The sequence below is a fragment of the Ictidomys tridecemlineatus genome, chromosome 10, assembly GCF_052094955.1.
Source record: "Ictidomys tridecemlineatus isolate mIctTri1 chromosome 10, mIctTri1.hap1, whole genome shotgun sequence".
In the NCBI taxonomy this organism is placed as follows: domain Eukaryota; kingdom Metazoa; phylum Chordata; class Mammalia; order Rodentia; family Sciuridae; genus Ictidomys; species Ictidomys tridecemlineatus.
The window spans coordinates 109,554,815-109,579,106 of NC_135486.1; the positions used below are offsets into that span (position 1 = coordinate 109,554,815).

Genomic DNA, 24,292 nt, shown 5'->3' on the forward strand with positions numbered 1-24,292 from the left:
GTTTTGGTCTCTGTGATAGAGAACCAGGTGGGAATTCATGGCAGGGGCACATTTGAAGGGGTAATATCTGAACATTTGGCTTCTTTTTCCCTGTACCTAGATTAAAAGATAAATGTTAATAGGTACATTTTTTTTTATTTGAAGTTTACAGCTCAAATAATAAATGTGAAACATAAAGAGCTGGTATCTGTGTTTGCACTGTTTCGCTTATGCTGATTAGATAATGCCTGTGCCCGGCAGTCTCCCAGGGGCAGACTGCAGGTCGGGGCTGGTTTCTTCTGTGCCCTGAGCGTGGACGCGGAGCCACCCTGGGAGCCGAGCAGCTGTGTGTGCAGAGTTGGTGAATGCTGTTCCGAGGACACACGGGGCAGCTCGGGCAGGTGTGATAGCAGATACGAGCCGCAGTTCTTTTTCCTGTCAGGCTGGTCAGAGATGCTCTGTACTGTTACTTTTGGGGACAGTTCTTAAAATCCATCGTGTCATATTGTTTCGTCTCCCAAATAGGCAGCAGTGAAGATGGAGAAAAGGATTAGCTGCTGCAGACGACTCCACCAAGCAGCGCCCTGCATCAGCCAAGCAGTCCTGCCCACCACTGGCCACCGTGAGCCTGGGAGAGGGACTCCAAAGGTGAAAGATTGCCGGACCGCCGCCGGGCCGGGCAGCTGGGCCCTCTGCAGCTGCGCACCCTCGGCCCCTCACACTTGAAGTGGTCGTGGCTGGTCATCCTGGCAAGGTGGCACACTGCCTCCACGTGTGTGGGGGAACCATGTGCACCGGGATGTGTGTCTGTTTTCCGCCTCCTCTTCCACGTCCATACCTGTGCCTCCTGGTCTGGGTACAGGAGCTGTGGAGGGTGCACCAGGGGAATGGTCACAAGTGAGCCATATTTATTGTTCTTAAAGAAATCACTAATTGCTCTCTGTAATTGCACTGTGGATAAGTGTTCCAAGAGTCCCAATATTGTACAGAATCGTAAATTATTCAAGGAAAATACGGCAGGTCAAGCTGGTGCTATTCACTAGTTTGATTTTTTTAAAATAGTTTATTTGCTCTGCATGGTACTTGTAAAGCTTAAATATTTTGAGTGTTATGCCGTCTTCAGAATTGTTGGAACTGTACATATGGTACTCTTTCATAAATGATATTGATTCTGAATGTTAGTGTTTTATGTTCTTATAGGAAATATTTTTGATGAGTCCAAAAATACTGCTCTGTTTTGTTTATAGAATCGAACCCATTTTGTCCGTTCTCTATTAGCTGCTTCCCCTGTAGCACACGAGGCCTCTCTGAGCAACTCAAAGGCCTTGCAGCCTCTCTGTGGGATGCTCCCACTCTGCGCCCACTTTTTCAACCCTTTTGGTAAAAATTGACAGGAGGTGCACCCCGGAACTTGGCTGCAGGTCACTGTTCTCTGAGGCCAGTTTCTGCTATAGCAGGTCAGGCAAGTTGCAGGCAGAATGTGGCCACCGCCCCCTCCCCCTCCTCCAGGGGGGCCAGGCTGCAGGGGTTCTACACGTCCCTCCTCCCTCCTCCAAGGCACTGGCATCCAGTGCGTCCCAGTAGAGGGCTCTGGATGCTGGGCACGGTATGGATAATTTTGTCTATCTACTTCGGGTGTGGTTGAATCAAGCTCTTAAAAAATTTCCAGGGAGAGTGCGTAACTCAGTGGTAGAGCACTTGCCTTGCGTGCCCGAGACCCTGCTTCCATTCCTAGCACTGGAAAAAAAGGAAATCTCCAAAGCTGATTTCCCCCTCAGAGCCACTCCAAGTCATGGCTGGTGTCTTTGTAACCCAGGAGATAGACTGCGCCTTGCGGCTGCCAGGAAGAAAACGGGGCCTTGGCAGAGTCCAGCAGCCCATGTGCCCTCAGGGTTATCCTTTTGTGACTGTCACAACTTGCGTGGCCCAGGGGCTCATCTGCACAGCCTTTTCCTTCTGCATTAAGCACCAAGTTCTCCTTGTTTTGAAAGGGACTGAGCATTTGCAGTACGGCTTCATCACCGGCTGGCAGGAATCAGGGTCCCTGACCCGAAGCTGCCCTCATCCTACCATCCTTGAGCTCTATGTTGGCACCAGGAAGTATCCGGTGGCTAGTGTGGCATAGCCGCGCTGTGCTGAGCTAGCACTGATCCTACTGGGGTGGGTCCCCTCACACTGGTCCTTCGCCCCAAATATTTTCGGGTGCTGATCTGATTTCCAGACTCCAGCAAGACACTGGAATGAGTCTCTAGACTGCAGCTGGAGCTGTGACGGCAGCTGGCTCCAGTCCCCGTGCAGAATGCAAATGTGGACCTTGGCTGGAGTGTATGTAGGTGGTAAATTGTGACCTTTATTGTGAATTCCGATTCACTCTGCAAATTTTTTCTACTAAGCAATAAAACTTTCCAAAGCAAGAAAATTAAGAATGGAGTCCCCCCGCCCCCACCGTGGTCTGACCATACTGTACTCCGGCCGGGTTCGAGCGCTGGGTCTGGACATGGAAGCAGGGCTTTGGAAGGTGATTTTGCCAAAATGTCAGAACTGAATTTCTTGCTGTGGCAACTTCCTGAGTTTTCTGATTTTTTTTTTTTACCTCTATCTACCAGTCTTGGTTGAGAGATAAATGAGATGTGATTATGTTTGTTTTTTCAAATTATAGGCTTAAGGAGTTCAGACTTAAGTGACTAAAAAATCAAGCAGATCCATAGAATATATAGCCTTCTTACGTAGTTAGCCCAGGATACATTTACTGCTATTTGGGGGCTGTACTTTTTTTCACTATGTCAAGATTTTTTTTTTAACAACATAGTTCCCACATTTTTTCATTTTAGGTCTGTATCACTCTCATAATTAATTGCCAAAAGCATTTTATACCTTGAGTTGGGAATGGGGTGGGTTGGATCTTACTGTGGTGTTGCATGGAAGGGAAGACTGTATTTCTGATACACATGTGAGTCAACATGATTTTTTGAAATCTCAAGCAATACAAAGAAATTTAATTCAATAGATTAAAACTTCAACCCATTTTGAAGTGTCAAGCATGCGCTTTGTTGTTCAATTCAGGGTTGTTGGGGGGTTGTTGTTGGGTTTCTTTGTTTCTTTTTATTTTTTAACTAGTAAGTTGGTTACCAGTAGTGGGTTTTATGAATGGTACTTGTTCTAAAAAGTTATGCAATGAAGTAAATCATCGGCATTCTCTAGACCAAGTGGGGAGGTTTCTAATACCTGAGGCATTTCCTGGCCTCCTTTGGGTAGCCATACGGGATGTGTCCGACTTGATTTAGATCTTACTTTGGTGGAGTGTGTATGTTTAAATCATGTAATACGAATAATCTAACTGTCATTCCCCTTCTAGCTAGATGCTGATTTGTGTTATCAAACGGCCCTGTCATAAGCAGAAAAAGAACTGTAGAGAAAGTCCTCCCAGATCCTTCTGAGACTCAGATCCTGTGTCTGGGTCAGAAGCCATTCATCTTAAGGGTGAAAGAAGAAAGCTGAATTAAAAACAGATCATCCATTCTATTTTTAAATGTTCAGGCCTGACTGTTTCTATAGAGATGGTTTTATCTAAGAAAAAAATCTTTGTATGTCTTGCTGCCATAAAACACCTTTCAAAAACCTCTTCCTTTCACTCATATTTCCCATAGGGTATTTGTAGAGTTAATAATCTTTGCATGTCTGTCCCGGGGGGCCTAGCAGAGTTCTCTACTCAGTCAGTCACCTAGAAATTCAGATGCAATGCAAGTGTCATACTCCAAATGTTGGGTTTCAGTTATGGGGGGCTTCAGATCATTGATCTCATGAGGAGTAGCCTTAAAAAAAGACTGGACATACAGTTACTTCAGACAGAAATCTCAGAAACAATATTCCTAAGTAGCAGTGCGGTTGGCGCCAGTCTTGGCTGTTAAAAAAGAAAACTCTCTAGTATATAAATAAGTTCTTGAAGATGTGTTGACAGTATTGCATTACCGACACCCGTCCAGGTCAGCTCGAATGGCTTAGCTGGGTCTGGATGATGGGACTCATCTACAGATAGAGGCCTGGGTCGATCATACCTACCAGGCCTTTGTACTGAACAGTCAGAAGAGGTTCACGGCAATATAACAGTTAATGAACTTTCAGTTTAAATTGTGTACATTTTTAAATTGTAAGATTTTTACTGTATATTGATGCATAGTGTGATTCAATAAATTGCTTGTAATTTAAAAAGTATTTAATATTCAAAATAAATATAGTTATATATTTATAAACTCTGTTGTTTCCTTTATTCTGTGATTTTCCCATCATGCAAGAGTAGGGCGGGGGAGGGTGCCCTGGTGCCTAGCTGCCTTGGAGCGTCTGTACTTGAGGTCCTCACTTGGCCCAGCCTTAAAGAGCCCCTAGCCACAAGGGTCATCTCCACTCAAAACCAGCCTTTCTGCATGGAGAGGGGCATCCCTCTAGTCCCTTACCCCAAGTGCAGGTGGCTAAGAGGTATGCGACAGCTTCCTGCCATAACTATGGCCCATAAGGCTGACTCTAGTCACCTCACGTCCCAGGTGAGACCCTTAGTGTATAGATGAAACAGACATGAGTCCCCATTCATAGGTGCCCAAGATATGGCAGCACGGCCCAGTGGAGTTGAGGCTGCCAGCCACATGACAGTCCACACACACAGTCCTCGCTGGTTCGGGGCTTGGCCTCTCGGCTCCTGAGCAAGGTGCTGCTTTTAGCATCTTTTAATCCCTTGAAGCAGGTAGCCAGGCTGCCGCCAGGGATGGTGATGCATAGCCCATGAGTGGCAGAGTCGGTTTTGAGCACAAGCCCCAAATCCAGAAATTGCCAGTCCCTTCCCACCAACCAGGACAGGCCACCAGGAGCTACCAATAATAGCACCATCCCAAGCCTGGGCGTTTGGGGGGGCACCGTGGGAAAGGAAACCCAGGCATCCCCAAGCTCTTGGGGGATGCAGGATTTACAGCAAACTTGGGGTGTCCTGGGAGCCAGGGAACCCTAGCCCTTGCTCAAGGATTGTGGCTGCTGTCCTTTAAAGATTCTCTACTAACGGCAGGAGGATTGCCAGTTCCAAGCCAGCCCCAGCAATTTAGGGGAACCCTGTATCAAAATTCTCAAGATTAATAAGATTCTCCATTATCTTAGGACGACTGGCTCCGTGTTCTGAGCCTTAACCCAGAGGCCAGGTGCGGCCCTGGGGCTTCCGCGGGCCCCCAGGGGCTCGGGCTCCTCACCAGGGGAATGGCCGCCAGCCTGGGCTCCGGCTGATCAGGAGCAGCGGGGCGGTGGGTAGGCGGGGGCGGGATGCGAGCAGGTCGGGGTGCTGGTTGCCACTGCGCGGCCACCGGGAACGGGGGCGTGGCCGCCCACCGGCAGCAGGTGCCCAGCTCCCCCAGCGGCCCCGCCCCGCCCCGTCCCCGCCCAGCGAGTTCATTTACATGCGTCCGCGGCCCCGCCCGGGGCGGCTAAAGCGACGTGTCCTTGTCCCCCGTGGGCAGCCTACTCGGCGCGTGCGGCCGTGGATCCCCAGGTAACCGGGAGGCTGGGGCGTCTGGGTGCTTTGCGGGGAGGGGACCCAGAGGCAGGACCAGGTGGCCGCGGAGGGGGAAAACCCAGGTGGTGGCCACCGGGAGCCCGGGCTCTTGTACACGCAGCTGGTGCTGTCCACGTGGTGGGACTGGGGTCTGCTGTGGGGTCCTAGCAGTAATGGTCACCCTCTGACCTGTGACAGCTGCCTTATGTCCACAGTAGTTCTGGTCCCAATATTGTCCCTGAGTGTCATGTAAGGTGGCGTGCCTATCCTTGGGGCAAACTTGAGGCATTGCAGGAGCCACTCTAAGCCAGGGTGGGGACATGTCTCTGGGTGGTCTAAGCAAAGGGCCAAAAGTCACCTAAGCTCAGGAGGCACTCAAGGGGCAGTGAGGGGCATGGGACCAGAATAAGGTCCACTGGTCAATGTGAGCCATCCACCCCCTCAGAGAAAGGACATAAGATACAGGAAGGTTTGGGGGTTTGGGGTAAGATCAGGCAGATGGGCAGCAGCAGCAGCAAAGGGCTGGGAAGAACACTCGAGACCCCAGCCAGGCCCACGTGAGCTCAGGGCTCAGCATGTGAATGGAAAGGACCCTAGGGTCACTTACCTGCACCAACTGCTGCGCTGCCACTGGCTACTGATACCATTTCATTGGCAAAGACACCGATGGTACGGGCCATCCTGAATGTCCACTGGCCATGGTGAGTGACCACACAATGGCCTGTGTTCTGGATTTCAGTTTCAAGGGCCTCCCCTCCCAGCCACCACCTCTTGAGACCACCGGTCTGCAGCCATGAAGACCAAGAATCGGCCACCCCGGCGCCGGACATCATTGCAGGACACGGAGGCCACGCCTGAGGAGCAGACAGCAGACAGGCCCCAGTCGGGCTCAGGGATGGAGCTGACCAAGGGTCTGCGGAGCAGGACCCCCCGGGGAGCTGGGGTACGGGCAGAGGGTGGGCGCCGCCGGCAGGGTCCCAGCAGCCGTCGGGAGAGCAGTGTCCAGCGGCGGCTGGAGAGCAACGAGCGGGAGCGGCAGCGCATGCACAAGCTCAACAACGCCTTCCAGGCCCTGCGCGAGGTCATCCCGCACGTACGGGCCGACAAGAAGCTCTCCAAGATCGAGACGCTCACCCTGGCCAAGAACTACATCAAGTCGCTGACCACCACCATCCTGACCATGTCCAGCGGCCGCCTCCAGGGCCTGGAGGGGCAGGGCCCGGCACAGGGCCCCAAGCTCTACCAACATTACCAGCAGCAACAGCAGCAATCAGCTGGGGGCACGCTTGGAGCCACCGAGGCCCAGCCCCAGGGCCACCTGCAGCGGTACTCCACACAGATCCACAGCTTCCGGGAGGGCACCTAACAGCCAGGTCCGGGGGTGGGCCGGCAGCGGTGGCCCAGCCTGCCCATCCCAGCCCTGGTCCTCCGTGCTGCAAGCCCCAGACCAGTTGGTGACACTTCACAAGGTTGTGGCCCCAGCAGATCCATCTTCCCTGAATGCTCAGCTCAGCCACTGCCTGGAGCCGTTTCTTCCAGTTGTCCAGAGACAAGCAAGTGGTCTGGTCTGGGCCATGACCCTGGGCAGCATGAGCCCAAAGCATCTCTGCACATCCCAGGTCCTCCATTTTAATCTCTGAGCCAGGTGGATAGGCATGTGTGGAAAGGCCCTCGCCTTCCCAAATGGACTCTCTCCACCGGTGGGCCGCTCCCTCCTGGGCACAGGGAGATTCCAGAAAAATGTTTACTTACAAGTTTCCCTACTACTGGTGAAGCCAAGGCTGGAAAGGGAGCCTCCAAGCTCAACTGTAGGGCTACAGGGCCTGGGCTCAGCCTTCTCATTTAGGGTAACCTGAGGTCCTGGGCCCAAGGCCTCCCAGGGAATATGGCAGAGCCAAGATGGCAGCTCTTCATCCTCTGGACACCCTAATCAGATGATCTCTGATAAAGGGAGCTGGAGGGGAGGAGCTTCCTTCTTCTCCTGGGGTGGGGACTCCTGGGGAGGCAGTGGAATTGGGCTGGTTGTATTCCTGAGAGGAGCCCCCAAGCCCCTGCACAGGGGGAGTTTGTCCTGGGCCTCCTGTGGGTCCCCACCCCAGTTTGCTATTCATCTTTGTCACTGATGTGGAGCCACCATCTAATTGGCACAGGACTTGAGGATTTCTCGGGGCCTGTTTTGAGTCGGGGTGATGGGGTTTTGTGCAAGGTGGAGCCTGGGGTGGCAGGAGCGTCCCTTCCCCCACAGCTTGCTCCCTGATGGCACGGACTGGGTGGCTTGGCAGCCCCGCCGCCTCTGGCCCTGCTTCCGTCTGTCGGGGCGTTCCTGCCCCACTGGCTCTGCCGGACTCGGCCACTTTGCTGTCAACCCCTGCTGGCATCTCCCCTTCCTTGGCCCTCTGCCCGGAGCTGACCCAGAGTCCCCTGGGAGCCAGGTCCCTCCTGAGCTGCTGTGGGTGGGGGCCACACTGGGCCATGGACTTTTACTAGTCCACTCCCAAGAGGCAGCCTTGCTCCTACCCAAGCTGGAGGGACACAGCACCAGACGCTGAAGGCACCAGTGAATTTGGGGTCAGCCCTGGCCATGTGAAGGGCAGCATGTGGCACCCCAAGGAATAGGCATTAGCCACCCAATCCTAACCCACCTGGTCAGGCCCTCTGGACGTGGCTCTGGGCTTGTTGGTATTGTGTGTCCCTCCTGCCAGTCCCAGTAGGCCTGGTCTGGCCTTAATACCCCAGCTGGCCCTCACCATGGGCTAGGTGGACCCTCCAGGTCTTCCTGTCTGCCCCTCACTGTGGAAGGTCAGTGGTCAGGGCATCAACCCATGTGAGCTGAGGTTGGGACAGAGCCCAGTCCTTCCCTGCTGTGGGGGACCTGCCCAACAGCTCACAAGATGGTAGAGGCCTCCTCTAGCTGAGGGGACTCGGGGCTGCAGACCAGCAGCTCGGTTCCAGCAGAGCCCAGGTCAGGGCAGGTGCCGTCCATCCCGGTGCCTGCCGGATGCACTAACTATCGAAGCATGAAAGCAGGGGGAGGGACGGTGCCAGCAGAGCTCTGTCCAGGAGCCCCCGCCTGAGACTGGGTCTGGGTCACCGCCTCTGGGTCACTGCCTTACAGGACAACAGCTTCCTGGCGCTTTCTGCCCTCAGATGGCACCTCTGCTGCCCCGAGACTGACTTGGGCCAGCTGGCCAGGCCTTCTTCACCCGTGGCAGGGGATCTGTATGCCCCTGGACCATACCAAGGATCTTCAGAGGCCCAAGTCCCACTTCAGGATGCCAGATATTGGGGAGAGGTCAGGGAACAGGTTGGCAGCCAGTGGGCCAGCTGCTGGGTCCCCCTCCACCAGGCCCTGGGCCCTAAGCCCAGGCTGGACCCTTCCATCCTGCAGGGCTGTTTTCTCAAGCCCTTGGACAAGTGGGTTGGAGCCACCCACCTGATCGGAGCCCAGGTCCCCTGGGCCACCAGCTCCCCACCCTCCCCCAACTCCTCCCAGGCAGATCCTGTCACCTCCCACCAGGGCAGTGCAGACGCCAGAACTGCGAGTGGTTTCCATCTGGGGAAACTCAACTGGAACGAACGGCCTGCGCCCCCGTCCTCATTGTGGTGAAAGATGTTTCTTAAATGACCCAAAGTTACTCTTGTTTTCTTCTAATGGTCCCTTCAAAGTACTAATAAAATGGAAATAAAATATTTCAGGACGAACGATGCTCTGGCCCCGCCCACAAGTGCATGGGCAACTGTGCATCTTAATCAAATGTCTTAATAAAACATCCCATGCCATTGACAGTGGGTGCGAGTTTTTACTGAATAAAGCATCCCAGGGATCAAGACAGTGATGCTGAGCAGGTGAACCATTGGTGCTGAGCAGCAAGAGGCCATGTCACTCTGGAGAGGGGGCAAAGTGACACCCAGTGCCTCGCTGAGAGCCACCTACAGACAGCAAGTCACAGCAGAAACATACAGGTCACATTGGGGGGAACAAACCACGATGCCTAACTCAGGCCTAACATGGAGACAAGCAGAGGGTCAGTCCAGGGCCACTCCATAGTTCCCCTGGGCACCATACTCAGGCTCGCCAGGTCCCACCTCCAGAAACTGTGAACACTAGGTCCTCGAGTGCATGTGGGAAGGGACCCCCCAAGAAGACCATGCCTGAGGTCGGCTTCTGGTGACAAACCCTCCACAGCAAACTGGAATCTCAGGTGACTGCAGAGCCGACCCCTCTTGACCACAGACAGACAGACGGGGAGCCAGTCAGGAGCCCGGCTACTCAAGCCACCTCAGAAGGAGCGTGGACAGGACATGGCTCTGGTCACCTCCCACGCACAGTGTCCAGCTGTAGGAAGTGACTGGAGACATCGCCTAAGGGGCACAGGGCAGCTGGCAGCACAGAGGCTACCCAGGGCAAGGGCCACTGGCTAAGCACTTCCTCCTGGCCCGGCACAGCAGGGCTCTCACATCAGGGCGGAAGGCGCCTTCTCCCTGCCCTGGGGGCAGGACAGCTGGGGGGATTCTGTCCATACCCTGCCCACAGCACAGTCTTGCTTCCCACAATGTTGGGGGGCCCAGGACTGCTCCCCTCTACCTTGCCACCTTGCAACAGGATCCCAGATCCTCCATATGAGGAGCCTCCCCCACCATGGAAGGTTCTTGAGGTGACCGCACTTGGGCACATCTCCATGCACCCAGCAGGCCCAGCTCACCTGGGGAAGGCCCTCCACTTGAGCATTCATCTCCAGCTCACCACCTCTGTTTAACTTTCCAAACTAGATCTGCTTCTAAACCCTGCTCTGAGGAATGACCACAGCCTGTGGCAGGGGGTCCAGAGCCCCGCAGCCATTTCTCTTGGGGCAGGGCAGGGCCCAGATGCCATCTGGGGCACCTGGCTCAGAAGGGTTCCTCCCTGGCTCTGCTCCCGGGGCCAGAGTTCCTGGCAAGCTCCGAGCTCCAGGCTCAGGGCCTGGGCAGGTGGACACTGCAGGGCAAGGAGCAGATGGGACAGGCGGGGGCCCAGGGTCCCTCCCTGCGCCACAGCTCTCCTGGCAGACAGGGGACACGTGTGGGCTTTACACCCTGGCACTTCAGCCTGCGCCTCTGAAGGGGCCACAACCCGCCAGGTGCCCTCCTGAGTCTTCCTGACGATGTCTTCTCTCGGGGCACTCTTCAGCACAGAAGGGCTCAAGCCTGATCCTCAAGCCTGTCACCATCCCAGCCTCCAGGTGACTGGGCAGCCTCAGCAGCAGACAGGGCCGTGGGCCTCCTGCTCCTGGGACACGCTCCGGACGGCCTTGGTGGCATTGGCCCGGACAGATATGTGGTCCCAGCCTCCCTGGGAGGAGAAGCCACATCAGCCAGGTCTCAGGACCCCCGAGGGGCCCCGCCAGGGGCCTTCCCACACCCCTAGGTCAGGTCCCAGCTGGGCTGGCCAGCTCAATGGCTCCGCCTCAGGAGGGCGTACAGCAGGGTGGCCACACACTCACCCCAATGCCGTAGTCCCAGCCCTGCCCCTTGGGCTCTCGGGGCTGCACGCCCGTGCGGTGACACACTGTCCCCCGGCTCAGCCCATGGCTGCCCTGGACTTTGTTGGCGATGACCCAGACCTGGAACACAGGCCCGGTGAAGCCGGCCCAGCTGCAGTGGGTCAGCTGGGGTGGGAGTGGGGAGGCCAGGGAGGGAGCCCAGAGACCCCAGCACCTGCCACCCCCTTCCCCACCTGGTCCAGGGGCCCCACGGACACTCTGCGCACGTTGTTGGACACATGATCCCAGCTGGAGCCCTGCGGGTAGCTGGGTGTGATCCCTCCTCGGAACCACAGGTTCCCTGGGGAGAGAAGCAGAGAGTCAGGGCCCCTCCTGGGGTGCAGCGGGTCGGGGAGCCTGGGGAGGAGGCGCCCACTGCTCCTTCACACCCCACACTCGCTGACCCATGGCGGGGCCTGGGCGGTGTCCAGCTCTGCCCTTCCCACACCTGGGTTCCTTGGCTTCATAATCGTCCCATTGTGCTGGGCGGCGCTGGGGCCGTCACCTCTCCCTACTGAGGTACCTCTCCCTACTGAGGTAGAAACTGAGGGCAAAGAGTTCTAAACAAACAGAATGGAGAACCGGATCTGGAGAAGCACCTGGGCTCAGGTCTGCACTCTGCCTCCTCCTGGCATCTCCTCACCCGTAACCATGACGGGACCTTGAAGGGAACTAGCCAGAGGCCTGCCTAAGGTGACCAGGGGTCAGGGATGGCGAGAGCCAGCCTGTGTTTCCTGTGAGGCTCCCATGTCACAGACCTCAATGGAATCCTTTAGAAGATGCTCATGGTGCTAGCCCTGTCATGCTGTCACCCAGCCACAACAGGAAGTGGCAATGACCAGCTTTCTGCTCTATTAGGTCTTGGCCATCTGGAGTCGCTGACCACCCAACCCTGGTTAACTTGGGGAGGAGACTAGCACCAAGGCTGGCCTCAGGCTGGACATCTCTCATGGCAGTATGAAGGTCTTCCGTTGGGGACCTCGGGACTGTCCTGTTCCATCCTGGCCCAGACCTGGGCTGCAGCTCAGTGTCCTACCCCCAGGGTCATCACAGCGTGGGAAGGGCATACTGACATGCAGGCCAACTGCTTGGCTCTGACACCTTGCGCTCCATGTCCCCAGGGGAAACAAGGCTCAGAAAAGCCTGGACAATTCCAGTCATATCAAGAAGAAACACAGAGGCAGGCCGTCCCCTCCTGATGGAGTTGGTGCCTGCCCGCTGTCCCTCAGGAACCCTACCCTCTCTTGGGGAACCCCACCCTCCCGGCCCACCATGCAAGAATGGAAACCACTTGCCATTTTCATCCAGGGCGTATACAGACGTCTGCCCAACAGACACCTGTGATAGTCTCTGTTTGGGGGGAGGGGGGATGTGGTACCAGCAGTCACCTGTGATGGAAGAGCTGACTCAGGGGGCCGCCCACAAAATCTGAGAGTCCACATGCAGCCAGCCTCAGTCCCCAGCAAGGTCCACAGATGTGCTGCTGAGGCCTAGTGGGGCTGAGGGCCAAGCAAGGCTGCCCAGGCCCTGCCGTCCACCCCACACCCCAGCCTTGCCAGGGGTATGGCAGGTTTCAACAGAGGGCCCAACAGACCAGCCTTACCAAGGCAGACACAAAGGTGCCCAGCCGGGCACACAGCAGAACTGGTCACAGTGGCTACCTTCAACTCTCCCACTCGGTGGAAGGAGCTGTATGCCCCTCAAGCCACCCCTCTGTCTACCCTGTGCCAGCTTCCCCCAGGGGACACTTTCCAAATTGCTAGCAAAGAGCAGTCTATAGTGGTCACAGTGGGTCACCCAGCAAGGTTCAGACAGGCCTGGCTCAGGGCATGGGGACAGCTGTAAAGGGGTGGCCTTGTCATCAGCTATGACAGTGGGTGGGGCCCCAGCTGGCCCCTATGCCTGGTCCAGAGGTGCCATTAAGCGCTTATCAAATCGAGCTAGAACCTTACTCTGATGCCCCATCCCAGCCTGGGCCCTTGGGGACCTCCTGGAGGGCGGCACTCACCAGCTGGCTGGGAGGGGGACACAGAGCCCCTGTAGAATGCAGAGCCATCCCTGGCCACAGCCCACACCTGGTAGCAGGCCCCAATGGAAACGGAGGCGAAGGGCTGGTCTGTGCCAACGTGCAGCCAGGAGGAGCCCTGGGGGCAGTGAGGAGGAGAGCTGAAGCGGCTCCCAGAAGCAGGGAGCCCCTGTACCCGCAAGCCCAGCTACAGTGCAAGGTCCAGCGTCCAAGCCTGCCTGGGGTGGGAAACCTGGGGGACCACAGGGGGTCCAGGGAAGCTTTGACACCTGAACTGGCCCTGCCTGACTCGCCCTGACCACAGTCTGATCTTGGCCTCTTATTGGACCCTGGACTTGGCCTCTCATCCCTCAAGCATGGAAAATGATTGCATATGCCACACATCCTCCATGTCACCTGGGCCTGCCTCTGTCCCCCTGATCCCTGGCCCAGGCCCTGAAAGATGTCAGCTCCTCATGTCAACTTATCCTCAGCACCAACCGCCCAGAGGGCCCATTGACTGGCTCCATCCACAGAGACCGTCCTGGGCAGGCCTGGGGAGCCCTGAGCCAGCCTGACTCCAGAGCCAGAGCCAATCTTAGGAAGCACATGGAGGACGGGGCGCCCAGCCAGGAGGAGCCAGGAGATGCTCACCGCAGGGTTGAGCTCGGACACGCCCAGGCGGCACAGCACATCCCCCTTGTCACTGACGGCCCACAGGGCAATGCTGTGCGTGTGCCCCTCAGCCTCTGGGCTCTCTGGGATGATAGACACGTCCCCAAGGGCAATGGGAGCCACCTCCAGCCAAGGCCCACTGGTCACCAGCTTGCATTTTCTGTCCAGGGAAAGAGCACAACTCAGGGGCCCAGCATGACAGCAAGCCTCAGGGCCTGGCACTGCCCCGGCCACCTAAGGTAGACACCCAGAGGGCCCAGCAAGCAGAGCCAAGATGGACAACCGACCACCACGAGGAAGGAGGGGGAAGATTCCCAGGCTCAGGGAGGGCAGGACCAGGACCCTGGAGGGCACCCATGTGGGCAGGAGTGAGGGGCCTGTGGTGGACCCCTTTCTGCCCCCAATTTGGCCAGGACTCTCTCCTGCCCACAAGCAGGGCCTGCCAGTGACATTTCTCTTATTTGTTCTTGAAAACAAACTCTTCAGAAACCAGAGCGCTGGGAGCCCGCGGGCATTTCCTGGGCTGACATTTACTTTGTGTTTTCTCCTCCCTCCCTGTTCCCGTTTCTTCCCTGGAGACTGAGATCAGAGGCCAGCAGCTCTGGCCCAGGAGGAGCAAGGCTGGGCCCCACCCCCTGGCTTAGCTCACCTGGCCCAACACCTTCTCCTGACAAAATCCTTCATGGTTTTGTACCCATGGTATGAGCTGCAAGAAGAGGAGGGAAAAATCAAGATATCTATGGAAGGTTCTGGAAAAGGACACTACACACATTCTTTTCAAACTGCTGCAGGGCAGAGCCTTGGTGTAAGTCAGAGGATCAGATGAACAGCAGGGTCAGGGGTGTCTCGCTGCACCCTGGGCTTGGGGCCTCCTGGAGCCAGGGATGGCAGTGCCCTTCCAGGGGGTCAAGCTGAAGGGCCCTCCCCCCACAGGCCCCATCAGAGTCCTTCTAGGGAGGAGTCCTCAGCCTAAGGCTCTGGTCAGTCCCAGGCCTGGCTGCAGGACCTTCTCCCTCCTCCTAGCTGGGTTCTGCTTGGAAGCCACCCACCGAGGCCCGGACTCTGGCTCCTGGTTTGGTCTTCCTTGGATTGGACATGACTCCATGTGAGGGTCTCTATAAGCCACCTGGGTCTCAACACTGTGGCCACCAGCCCCCACTTTGTAGCTCACCATCTGCTTCTCCATCCTCCTACTGCACCGCCCTGGGCACACCTGGCCTCCCAGAGTGGTGCCTGCCTCGCTCTTGAAGAGGCTGCCCCCTCACCCTGACATGTGCCCCTGCACTGGCCCCATTACCACCTGGCATTCAGAAAATGGCCCAACGTCCCCCAGAACTCCCTGCTAAGGTGCCCGAGGCCCCTCACCTTCCTGGAGCCCCTCAGCCCAGGCCAGCAGGTCCCACCACTGGTCCTCCAGAACCTTCTGGCTGACCCAGCAGGAAGGAGCCAGGTGTTTAGGAATCTCAGCAGCCAGGTGGGCCAGCTGTGGGGCAGAGCTCCCCTGGGCCCCGCCTACTCCTCTCAACCAGCCCCAGCCCTGTAGCAGCTGAGGTGACCAGGGCTGGGGCAAAGGCCAGCCTTGCACAGAAGCGAGACACAAGAGGCCACACAGCCCAGGGTCCTGATGCTCAGAGGCCCGGGACAGAGAGAAATACTCACGCAGGGAAGTCACTGGCGTACTGCCACCCCTCCTGGTCAGTGCCTCCCGTTATGCTGAAGTCCACATACCAGTCGGAAACCTGGGGAGGCACGTCAGTGAGAAAGTGACCCCCAAATCTGTAGCCAGCCAGGAACTTGGGGAAGGCACGGCAGGGCAGGGCAGGCAGACACCTCTCCTCAGACAGCCTGGGACTCACCCAGGTCCACTGCAGGGACGGGGGCTTTGTGCCAGCCTTGGTGCATTCCTGTAGCCCTGTAGCATCACTCCACATATACCGGTCAGTGGGTAGACCCCTGCAGGACAAGGGGTGCGAGGTGAAGAGAGTGCCGGGAATAGGCCCAGCCTGCCACACACCCCAGAAGTAGGCATGCACCCCATCCCTGCCCCAGGCACCCTCACCAGGCGTGAGGGGCAAACACAGAACCAGCCCAGGTGGGGAGACCAACCAGGGCAATGCACGTCACCATGGTGCCCTGGCCATAACAACCAAGCCACCCACCGAGGCCACAGCGCTGTCTGGGAGCTGCCTCTCTCTCCTGGATATTCCGGGCTGAATAGTGTCCCCCAAAAGACTAGGAAGTCCTAACACCCAGTAAGTACAGATGTGATCTGGCTGAGATGAGGTCCCTAGGGTGGCCCTATCTGACTCGCATCTTCATAACAAGGGGAATGAGGACACAGGTGGACACGGAGGGAGGAGGATGTGGAGACGGCTGCCTGTGAGGCCAAAGAGGCAGGGGAAAGACCCTTCCCTGCTGCCCGGAGAAGGAACCAGCCCTGTGACATCCTGATCGCTGACCTCCAGCCTCCAGAACCCAGGACAATGCATTTCTGTTGTCCAGGCCACGCAGCCACCATAGGGCACTATGGTAGTAGCAAGCAGTGCAGGGACCGGGTGTGGGCACAGCTGTGAGGCCCTGGTGCCCAGAGCCCATGGCTAGAGCCTGCATGGCCCTGTCTGCCCTCTCTCTGGATGAGGGAGTGGCGAGCCCTTCTTTGTAAGGACTGGGGGCGGGGGTGCAGCTGAGAGCCAAGTGCAGGCTGTGTGGGCCCTGGGATGGGTGTGGGTTTCTAGGAAGACCTGTGCTCAGAAAAGCTCTGCCTCTGGTTTACTGGGATAACAGGGAGACACACAAATATTTACACACAGAAAGTGCCATGGGTTGTCCTGCGTCCAGGGCTGAGTGGAGGGGAGATGGGCAGGGTCACCTGGGGTGGACTGTCCCCGCAGCCCACCTTCATGCACTCGTCTTTCTCTCCTCCCAGAGGCCCACACGCACCCAAGGAGGTGAGAAGGTAAACCCAAAATGCATGTGGTGTTTAGTGTCCTTGGTCAGTGAGATTGGAGGGTCCATGCAGCTTGTTCCTCATATTGCTTGATATTTATTTCACCAACTTTGAAAAAGCCAGAAAGGAAACCAATTGCACTCCAGCCCAGGTAAAAACCACAAAATTGGAGCCCATCAAGGTGGCTCAGGCCTATCATCCCAGCAGCTCAGAGGCTGAGGCAGGAGGACCGTGAGTTCAAAGCCAGCCTCAGCAACAGTGAGGCGCTAAGCAACTCAGTGAGACCCTGTATCTAAATAAAATACAAAATAGGGCTGGGGATGTGGCTCAGTGGTTGAGTGGCCCTAGTTCAATCTCTGGTGCCAAAAGAAAAACCATGAAATAGAAAAGTCTGAACACGCCATTTAAAATGGCATCAAAAATACAAAATACTATCACTAAAGATGTCAAGACCCCTGTGTAGAAAATCACAAAACCTAGATGAGCAGGTGGCACACCCATAATTCCTGATACTTGGCAGGCTGAGGTAGGAAGATCAAGTTTGAGGTCAGCCTGGGAAACTTAGACCTGCTGTCTCAAAATAAAAGAATAAAAAGAACTGGGGTGTAGCATAGTGGTAGAGCACCCCTGGGTTCAATTCCCAGTACTGGAAAAATGGAAAATAAAAAGAAAGAAAAGAAAAATATCCCAAAGTCTGAGTAAGAAGAAATTATAGGGCGGGAGCATAGCTCAGTGGCAGAGCAGTTGCCTAGCAATATGCGAGACCACAGGTTTTCCCTAGTATCTCAAGGAAAAAAAAGGAAAATAAGAAGTACTTGATTAATGGAGGGTGACCTCCGTTCACATTTTAGAGAGTTACACTGTAAGACAGCTGTTGAACCCAAACTGATCTTCGGATCCAAGACCACCTGTTCTAGGTCCCCAAGGGTTTTCCAGGACTAGGACAAGCTACTTCTCAAGTTCATCTAGAACTGCTTCAAGAATCGTCAGAAGACCACTGAAGACAGTGAGAGGATTTGTCCCAGTAACACTGAAAACCTCCTGAGAGGAACCATAACTGGGTCAATGCAGGATTAGCCCCAGGACACCCAATAGCTGGGTGGAAGAGAAAGGCTTGGGGTGGGGCTGCGGCCTGCGGACACTTATCTAAGACAAAAACACCCTATAATCCAGGAGAAAAAGGACAGATTTCTCAATAAACAGTGAGAGTTTTATTTCAAGTGAATATTTCAAATGAAAAAAACACATCTCGGCAAGGCTGCAAGTAGCCACCACCGCTTTCTAGGATTCATGATACTTCCCACGGAAGACAAAAAGATCTCCAGACAGTCAGCTAAGACACACACCCACTGGGTGTGGTGGCAGATGTCTGTAATCCCAGTGGCTCAGAGGCTGAGGCAGGAGGATCCTGAGTTCAAAGCCAGCCTTAGCAATGGTGAGGAGCTAAGCAACTCAGGGAGACCCTGGTCTTTAAATAAAATACAACACAGGGCTGGGGATGTGGCTCAGTGGTCAAGCGCCCCTGAGTTCAATCCCTGGTACCAAAAAAAAAAAAAAAAAGAAGAAGAAGAAGAAAAGAAAGGCAAAGACCCTGTGAACAAATCTAAGAGAAGTGGTCTAAAGGCAAAATTTGGGATCAGCTGAATCAGCTAGTCTTTTTGGGGGGGAGCCGGGAGTACTGAGGATTGAACTCAGGGGCACTAGACCACTGAGCCACATCCCCAGCCCTATTTTGTATTTTATTTAGAAACATGGTCTCACTGAGTTGCTTAGCATCTCACTTTTGCTGAGGCTGGCTTTGAACTTGTGATCCTCCTGCCTCAGCCTCCTAAACCACTGGGATTACAGGCGTGCACCACCGCACCTGGATTTAATCAGGTTAGTCTTGTGTGACAAACTTGGAGGAATTTCCCAGCTGAAAGCTACATGTGTCCCCACTGTGGTTTTGGAGACCTGGCTCCCTGGCCAGCGTGGCCTTCTCGTAGCTCATCAATAAAGGACTAATGGAGTGCTTTCAAAGCACTTGCACTAAAGTGGTTCACACAAGAAGCACCAGGGTGAAGTGTCCCAGCTGCTAAGAAGCTCAGAGAAAGTGGAATATGATGGCCACACCTGTGATCTAGCAACCCAGGAGGCTGAGGCAGGAGGACTGCAAGTTCAAGTCCAACCTGGGCAGCTTTGTGAGACATTGGCTCAAAATAAAAAATAAAAATGAATAAAGGGCTGGGGTTGTAGCTCACGGTAGAGAGCTCTGGGTTCAATCCCTAGTACTGCAAGGGGGAAAAAGAGGTTCAAAGATGTCACAGCAACTGAACATTTGGGAAAATAAAACTTTATTAAATCAAACATGAATAAATGGAAACCAAACCAAACCAATGCGACCTCACACTCTATAGAATATATAACAGTTCCCCAACTCCCCAGGCTGAGGAAGAGAGCCTATAGAATGGGGTCAACATATGAGGACCCTGGGCCCAACTAGGCATACTGCCCACTCTGGACCTGCCTCCAAGCTGAGGCTGACTTTTACATTTTTACATTTTTAAGTGGTTGAAAAGGATTAAGAGAAAAACCACATTTTGTAATAGGTGGAAATGTTACGCAGTTCAAATTTCGGCATCTGTGTGTGAGTTTGATGGAACTCTGGTGCTCCTCCAGGGACATGCTACCTGTGGCTGCTTTGACATAACCACCACAGAGAGTGGTTGTGACCTCAGGTTATACGACTTGTCTACAGGATTTTCTTAAAGACTCTAACTTAATATAAAGGAAAAGACTGACTAGATTATGTGCACTTAAACATCAAAAACCACAGCTAAGCCAGGCACAGTGGTACATGCCTATAATCCAAGTGGCTCAGGAGGCTGAGGCAGGAGGATCACGAGTTCAAAGCCAGCCTCGGCAACAGCGAGGTGCTAAGCAACTCAGTGAGACCCCGTCTCTAAATAAAATACAAAATAGGGCTGGGGATGTGGCTCAGTGGCCGAGTGCCCCTGAGTTCAATCCCCAGTAACCGCTCCCCCTAAAACAAAAGTTGCCACTAACAGAGCAAATTCTGGAAAGAAGAGTTATTCCTTCACTACCTCCACCTATCCCAATACCCAAGTAAGACCACCATCTTGTTAGAAGTTAGGATCTGCGGTTTGGCAAAGAGGGACAAGGGATGATGGGGGCTGGGTGAGACTTGGCTGTGTTCTCCTCTTGACCTGGTGTTGGAGGTGGGATGCCCAGTGAGAGGTGCATATGCTATGTAATACATACATGTGTTTTGCGAACTTTTAATGTTATATCCTTTAAGTATTTTATTTTTTAGTTATAGTTGGACACAATACCTTTATTTTGTTTATTTATTTTATGTGTTGCTGAGGATCGAACCCAGGGCCTCGCACATGCTAGGCAAGAGCTCTACCGCTGAGCCACAACTCCAGCCCAATGTTATACCCTTCAATAATGAGTTTTAATATCCAGTACACCGAGAGAAGTGCCCTCCACAAGCAGTAACGTTCAGTTAATTCTACGTAGGGGACCTGACGCAGCTTGAGGCCATATTGGACATGGCCGTCCAGTTTTGTCAGAATTAGGACCTGGCCCAGGCAGAGTGCCTTGGTGCCACTCACCTGCTGGTGTAGCCCGTGACGGGATTCCAGCGCTGGTTCTCGTAGATGTAGACGCTCTTCACGTCCGACTGTGTATAGATGTTGCTGGTGCTGCTGGCCAGGCCTGGGGAGAGAGGAGGCCCCATGGTCCTGAGGCCCCAGCCTGCCTGGAAGCTTACATTTCCCTCTGAAGCTCCAAAAGGCACTCAGAGATAAGGTGGGGAGGGGGGTGGACCCAGGCAGCTGAGAGGGTCAGCAGGCTGCTGAGTGAGCCTCCCAGGGCCTGTCTGGCTTGGGTGTCTCGTCTGGGACATGATTATTCTGAGGCTGCACAGCCTCAAAGAGAAAAACTTCCAGAGCACACCTCTCCCACACCCCACCTCATGCTCTGTCCACAGCACAAGGGCTGTGGCGTGGAATATTCTGTTTCCATATTTGCTTCTGCCTCCACTTTCCACAGGCTGACCAGGACTCAGAGTTTGGGCCACCGGGAGCCTGGGTCCTGGAGCTGCCCTGGCGCACCCTGAGGTCTCGCCTGTGACATGAGGGGCTGAACACGTTAGAGGTCTGGCAGCTGCCTCTAGAAACTTCAAGACCCTCCGCTCATTCTTGGAGGGCATCTTGGAGGCGAGGCCTGGTCTTCTGACTCTCATGCTTCGTGGCTTGGCCTGAACTATCCTCTATGGAGGCTGGCAGTGGTGAAGGTCACCTGTCAGCCAGCTCTTAGCCAAGTGTCAGTACTGGGACAGCAGCCCTGGCACCAACAGGGAAGCCAGAGGGGATTAGAGGAGGGAACACCTGGAGAGGCTCGGAGGAGGGCCCGGGAGCTGGTCCTGCCAGCCACAGGTGCTCAAGCCGCCTCACCTTGGAAGCAGCCTCCACCGTAGCCACCTGTGTACACCCAGGCTGTGTGGTCGTAGCCGATGCCCCACACCACGCCGCGGCTGTTGGCCTCTACCACCCGCAAGTGGCCTCCCATCTGCCTCCAGAACCTGGAGGGCCAAAAAGGTATCTCAGTCCAGTTCATCCTTCCACGTATCCTGGGCCTTGTCTTTTGGCCTCTTGTGAACAAGGTATTCTCCAAGTCCTGCGTCCAGCAGAACTGATAATGCACTTGGCCTCCCCTTTTGTGTTAACCAACACTAAAGAGGGCCGAGAAACTCCGGGCAGGGGCTTGTCCTCCAACTTTTGGGCTGAACTGATCAGGGTGGACACCACCTGCAGGCTGGGGCATGGGGAGGGGCTGTGGCCAGGCTTGAGGTCATGGTAGAGGACAGGAACATCTAACCATCTGCAGGGGCAATAGCAAGACCAGCAGCTGGATCAGCTTCCTGCAGCCTGAGGCCACGTCCCTGTCATTAGAGGGTGTGGGGGGCACACATGGCTTCAGTGAGCATACAGGATCCCCCCATCCATGGCAGGGGTTTCCGGGCTCCCTGTGACCCGCAGTAACTGAGCCCAGAGCCTGATCAGGAAGTGTCCCCTACTGATTCCTCTCAGGGCTCAGTTCACACCATGGCACTCAGTGACCTCATTCCCTCTTGTGGCTTTAAATGCCCCCAAAGAGCCATCCTGAGCCAGCTTGAGCCTGCTCCCAGGCCTCTCAGCCACTAAGCCCCACGTCTTCCCACACACCACCAGCTGCCTCACACCTGACTGGCCAACCTCCCAGCTCTACCCCAGGACCACCCATTATTCTCCCTCCTTTGCCTCCACAGCCTGGGCGTAGGGGCTCAGCAGGAGCTAGAGGTGGCTAAGCACCCAGGGTCTGTGCACTGGCTGGTGGGTCTGGCTTCTCTAGCCTGGGAGCCCCTGCAGAGTGCAAGCTAAACCTGGTCACCTCAATCCATGTTCCCTGGGACATTCTGTGACTGCCTAGTGGGTGGCACAGACCTGTGCTGGGCCCATACTTGAATGCCTGGCAGGGTGGGGATCTGGGGACCAGCCATGGTTCTGACTGGCCCTGCATGGGCTCCAGGTCTTCCTGACCCCTACTTCTGGAACCACAAGTTCTGGGTGCTCAGGGGAAGAGCAAGGCCAGGCGCCAGGTCCACTCACATCTGGTCACAAGGCAGCAGGTGCTCATGGGCCTCCAGGTCTGGGCTGGGCTCACTCACAAAGATGTCTCCCTTGCAGGTAATGGACCAGATGGCCTGTGGGGACGGGCGGCCTTGGACCCTCCGGCTCTCACAGCAGGACAGGCTGAGCAGGGCAAGCTGTTGTGGAGATATGGCCAGTTACTCTGGGGTAGGCGGAGGCCTGGCTGCCCCTTATCCCCTGGACCGTGGGACCCCCACTCACTCACCCAGTCATTCATGTCCTGCTCGGTGGCAGCAGCCAGGCGCACGGGCCACCTCTGCCGTGTCCTCTCAGGAGTATATAGGGCAAAGGAGTGCTTGGCCTCATTGAGCACTGGGACCAGCACTGTCACCTCATTGAGGAACACATGAAGGTACTGTTGGAAGAGGAGCACAAGGCAAGGCTGTCACCTTGGGCCAAGGGACCCCCACCGTGGGACCTCCACTGTGGTCACGGGCAGGAATGGGCCACCATCATTCTAGAGCTCTTCCCTGGGCCTGCTGGTTTCAATGGCAGCCACAGGGCCCAGCAGGTGCCAGTACTGAAACTTCACTTTGTAACAAATGCTTTGGTGACATTTTTTTTTTTCCAGTACAGGGGATGAACCCCGGGGTTGATCTACTACTGAACTACATTCCAGTCTATTTTATTTTTTTGAGACAGGATCTCACTAAGTTGCCCAGGTTATCAGTGAACTTGTGATCTCCCTGCCTCAGGCTCCAGAGACACTGGGATTACAGGAGCGGCCACTGTGCCTGGCCTTAGTGACATTTCAAAGAAATCCTTTTGGGTGTTGACTGCCTGGCACATACCAGCTGTCAGGAGGACGGCTGACCTCATCTTCCCTAGCCTCACTTCTCAGTTAAAAAACTAGTTGACTGTAAATGGCTGCTGGAGGGAGGGCAGCGGCTCTAGGAGCTTGCACATGCGCATACATGCAGAGGCACCCAAGCCTACCCCTGGCATGAGTAAGACTGAGTACCCTGTGAGCTGGCCAGACTAGAGTGAACACCGGGGACTGCCCTGCACCCATCTCTGGGAAACCCTGTCCCTTTATGATGCCGCCCCAGCCCACTGCCGTTACCTTCTTCTCCTCATGGACCACGTAGTAGATGAAGAGGATGCTGTCTCGAGCCCCGTCATGCCCCGTGAACTGCTCCAGGGCCACGCGGACGTCCACCCACTTGTGGGGCTTCCAGTCACACCACCACTGCAGGGCCCCAGTCTTCACCCATACTGACTGTCACATGGGCATCCAGGACAGTAGGGACACCGTCACAGGCAGGCCCGCAGACCCTTGGCCTGTGTGGACCCCCTACTCCCAGAACCCCTGAGCTATCTTGGGTCCCAGTCTCTGCTCTGGTGATGAGGGGCTCCTTCCCAGTGCTCCCAGCCCCCACCCTCCCAGCTGGCCCTCTTCCCGTGGGTGACAGGTCACGATGAGGCACTGGACCCCATCTGAGCTGCCTCTGTATGAGCCCTAGTTTTCACATAGCCAGTGGGACGGGCACTGTTAGACCATGTTCTGGATGAGGAAACTGGGGCTCAGGGAGGATCTGAGCCGGTGTCAGGGAGTCAAACCTGGGATGTAAACATGGCTTGTCCTGAGCCCAGATTTGAATGCAGACTGGAAGCTTCTGCACAAGATGAGCCCTGGCCGGCCTCCAGCAGCCAGGTTCCTCCCTCCTCAGCCCGTCTCTGGGCCTTGCAGGGCGCTGCTCTGCCTCGGGGGTGCGGGAGCCATGCCAGGCGGGCCCCATTGAGCAGAGTATGGTGCCTGCAGCTCTCTCCAGACTCATTTCAACAAAACACAAGACCCTCGGGCACTTGGGGTTCTGGGGTAGAATGCGAGGATTTACTTCTCACCTCCCCCTGCTCCCTCCTGAGGTCATGCATCTCTGGGCCCCAGGACCCACACAGTGCCCTGAAGGCCCCAACGAAAGTCCTTCAGGATGGGTGAATAAA

The 24,292-nt window shown here is 55.4% G+C and overlaps 3 protein-coding genes across 6 annotated transcripts in view; 2 read left to right on the top strand and 1 right to left on the bottom strand.

Annotated features, from left to right (window-relative positions):
* Lmtk2 (lemur tyrosine kinase 2) overlaps positions 1-4,229 on the top strand; it is a 93,096-nt gene extending 88,867 nt beyond the window's left edge. For both annotated transcript variants that reach the window (XM_078023711.1, XM_078023712.1), the window contains one exon: positions 505-4,229. In XM_078023711.1, coding sequence (XP_077879837.1) covers positions 505-533 — 29 coding nt within the window. In that variant the 3' untranslated portion in view covers positions 534-4,229. The remainder of the gene's footprint in view (positions 1-504) is intronic.
* Positions 4,230-5,112: 883 nt separating this feature from the next.
* Positions 5,113-9,290, top strand: Bhlha15 (basic helix-loop-helix family member a15). Its single transcript, XM_021719709.3, has 2 exons — positions 5,113-5,503; positions 6,246-9,290. The coding sequence occupies exon 2, from the start codon at positions 6,300-6,302 to the stop codon at positions 6,870-6,872; it is 573 nt and encodes a 190-aa protein (XP_021575384.1). The 5' UTR covers positions 5,113-5,503; positions 6,246-6,299; the 3' UTR covers positions 6,873-9,290.
* Positions 9,287-24,292, bottom strand: part of Tecpr1 (tectonin beta-propeller repeat containing 1) — a 29,286-nt gene continuing 14,280 nt past the window's right edge. For all 3 annotated transcript variants that reach the window (XM_078023713.1, XM_021719707.3, XM_078023714.1), the window contains 14 exons: positions 23,412-23,567; positions 22,554-22,703; positions 22,307-22,464; positions 21,113-21,240; positions 20,270-20,372; positions 15,562-15,658; positions 15,365-15,444; positions 14,355-14,411; positions 13,685-13,865; positions 13,034-13,169; positions 12,321-12,413; positions 11,220-11,326; positions 10,987-11,106; positions 9,287-10,835 (listed from right to left, as the gene is read on the bottom strand). In XM_078023713.1, the coding sequence (XP_077879839.1) occupies positions 10,740-10,835; positions 10,987-11,106; positions 11,220-11,326; positions 12,321-12,413; positions 13,034-13,169; positions 13,685-13,865; positions 14,355-14,411; positions 15,365-15,444; positions 15,562-15,658; positions 20,270-20,372; positions 21,113-21,240; positions 22,307-22,464; positions 22,554-22,703; positions 23,412-23,567 (1,662 nt within the window). In that variant the 3' untranslated portion in view covers positions 9,287-10,739. The remainder of the gene's footprint in view (positions 10,836-10,986; positions 11,107-11,219; positions 11,327-12,320; positions 12,414-13,033; positions 13,170-13,684; positions 13,866-14,354; positions 14,412-15,364; positions 15,445-15,561; positions 15,659-20,269; positions 20,373-21,112; positions 21,241-22,306; positions 22,465-22,553; positions 22,704-23,411; positions 23,568-24,292) is intronic.